At 37.5% G+C, this 2,669-nt stretch overlaps 1 protein-coding gene across 1 annotated transcript in view; it reads left to right on the top strand.

Moving 5' to 3' along the window:
- LOC101857513 (phospholipid phosphatase 1) overlaps positions 1-2,669 on the top strand; it is a gene marked incomplete in the record, with an annotated part of 31,616 nt that overhangs the window by 7,482 nt on the left and 21,465 nt on the right. Inside the window, 1 exon segment of the mRNA XM_035972018.1 lies at positions 1,737-2,391. Coding sequence (XP_035827911.1) covers positions 2,334-2,391 — 58 coding nt within the window.

The raw sequence follows: 2,669 nt of genomic DNA, 5'->3' as shown, positions 1-2,669 counted from the left end.
TTTCTTCTTCTTCTTCTTCTTCTTCTTCTTCTTCTTCTTCTTCTTCTTCTTCTTCTTCTTCTTCTTCTTCTTCTTCTTCTTCTTCTTCTTCTATCATTAGCACTGCTACTGTAATTATTTTCATAATCATCATCATTACCGTATCAATGTCATCCAGTGTATTCAACATGGGCTGTAAGTATCGATTCTTTGAACCAGTTGCTGTAAAAATCCGATACCGACACTGCGGTGCTGGGCCAGCACGATTGTTTGGACGGAGAGCGCGGCACTACAAGTTGTGACGTCACTGGGAGAACTGGAGGGCTATTTAAGGACGGCGGTTTGATAAAGGGGGCTATTCACTTGAAAATCGTTGTAGTTGGGGACACGTGGGGAACAAGCGTTGACGAAGAAATACCGGTAAAACATTTTGGAGTACAGTGTTTATTTTGTGGTTTTTGTGGTTGTTGTTGTTGTTGTTGTTGTTGCAGCTGTCGCTGTGGTTGTTGTTACTGCTGATAGCCTACTGCTGCTGTTGTTGTTTGTGTTGTTTTTATTCTTGCTGTTTTTATTGTCCTATTAACATCATTTTTTAAGATCATCATTTTCTTTGAGTAGTCAAAAAGAAAATAAACCTGTTTCCCCCCTTTCTTTAAAACATCTATGAGCTAGATGGATGCAAGTTCACTTCTCGTCTCCATATTTCCCCTTATCTTTAATCACTGGCAAGTCTTGAGGAGCTTCATATTAATCTACATTATAAGAAAATCATATAAAGCTGTTTTCTTACTGCTCCAGACATGCCTTCTAAGTCTGAACTCCCTCATGATAACCGTTTTTTGTTTTCTTTTTAAGATAATATCGTTTAAAAAACTCTCATTTTTACGGAAAAATGTTCTCTCTTCCTTTGAAACAAAAGGGATACTGAATCCTCGGGCTTTAAAAAAAATGTAAATGAAGCCCAAAAAAGAAAAAAAAGGAAAAAGAACCACAAAAACCCAACCAAAATTAAATTTATCATGTCCTGCTTAGAGGGCACCTGCTTTTTGAACAAACATGCTGTCGTGACTTCTAACTTCTAATCCTCACCATAGAGTCTTATTTGCTACTCAAAGTCACAGTCAAGTCTGATAATAATCAGCGTTCATCTTTTTGGAATACATGTATTGGATCTTTTTTTTGAAATCACAAAATGATCTTCTAGGCAGTTTTTGGCATGTAACTTGTTTTTTTTTTCACAGGTGATAATCTATTGCTGACGTCAGTGCTTAACTTTAACATGTTCTAGAAGTGTTAATTATGATCTGTACTTTTATTTTATTTCTCTTTCCTCTTTCCTCGTTCTTTATTCTCCTTTTTATATGCTCCCATCTATCTATCTATCTATCTATCTATCTATCTATCTATCTATCTATCTATCTATCTATCTATCTATCTATCTATCTATCTATCTATCTATCTATCTATCCAGATTGTTCGCCCCGTCTCTCTCTTTATCCCCCCCTCTCTCTATCTCTCTCCCCTCTCTCTCTATCTATACCTTGCCCTCTCTATGTCTCTCTCTCTCTCTCTCTCTCTCTCTCTCTCTCTCTCTCTCTCTCTCTTCCCCCCCCCCCATCCCTCTCTGTAGTCAGTAAACTCTGCCTTCGGAATTATTCCTGTTTTTTTCTTAATTTACTAAAACGCTCGATGTCGTTTTCAATCATGATAGAGGAGTTTTATTTTCTTAAACTTGTTTGAATTTTCTCTTCTGGCAGGCCAAGCATCTTATCGACACGGAGAGTAAAGAGTTCCACTCAACAGAAAAGAGAGCGACAACTTCTACTTGACAAGCAACTCCTGACGTCACCAGCGAAGTTCTGTTATAAAACAGAAGTAGACGCAAATAGCGAGCTCGTGACTTTCAATTTACACTTTTTATTCACGCTTGAAATAAAATCCATTGAAGAAGCTGATAAACGTCATGCTTTCCGTCGTTTAATTATTATTTGACGACGGACATTACGAAAGAGAACAGAACAATTATTTGCTTTCAGTAAAGAAGAAAGCGAGGAGAATAACGTCAGAGCTCCTGATACTTCGGACCTTGCATTGTGGACTCCTGGATCCGTGGCACGAAGTTCGTGTCATATTATTTGTTAAATTCTCCAGCAGATCCAGCTGGTGAGATACTTAGTCCTTCTTTGATTCTTGTCTGTAAAAACTTGACGACGGAAAAGAAGAACCGAGAAGAAGAAGAGATTGACTTTCCCCCAAAAAACTGAATATTCAGAGCACCTGATTTGTACGGAGGTGTTGTTTCTGAGTTTTCGTGTCTTTAAGAGTGTTGAGGAAGACCTGATTTGGAACCAAAGATGTCGAATCTGCCTTTGACGAAGCAAGTTGTGGTTGATGTCTTCATATTTTTGGCAGGTTAGTAGTTCATATAGGTTATATAATGAGTTATCATTTGTCTACTAGTCGAAGAATCGATTGCTAGATCGATTGATAGATAGATAGCAGACATACACATGGGACAGACTGATAGATAAATGGATAGATAGATAGGTAGATAGATAGATAGATAGATAGATAGATAGATAGATAGATAGATAGATAGATAAATAGATAGATAGATAGATAGATAGAGATAGATAGACAGAGTAAGTGAGTGAGTGAGTGAGTGAGTGAGTGAGTGAGTGAGTGAGTGA

The sequence above is a fragment of the Aplysia californica genome, unplaced genomic scaffold (assembly GCF_000002075.1).
Source record: "Aplysia californica isolate F4 #8 unplaced genomic scaffold, AplCal3.0 scaffold00558, whole genome shotgun sequence".
In the NCBI taxonomy this organism is placed as follows: Eukaryota; Metazoa; Mollusca; class Gastropoda; order Aplysiida; family Aplysiidae; genus Aplysia; species Aplysia californica.
This window is presented reverse-complemented; position numbering and strand designations above follow the sequence as displayed.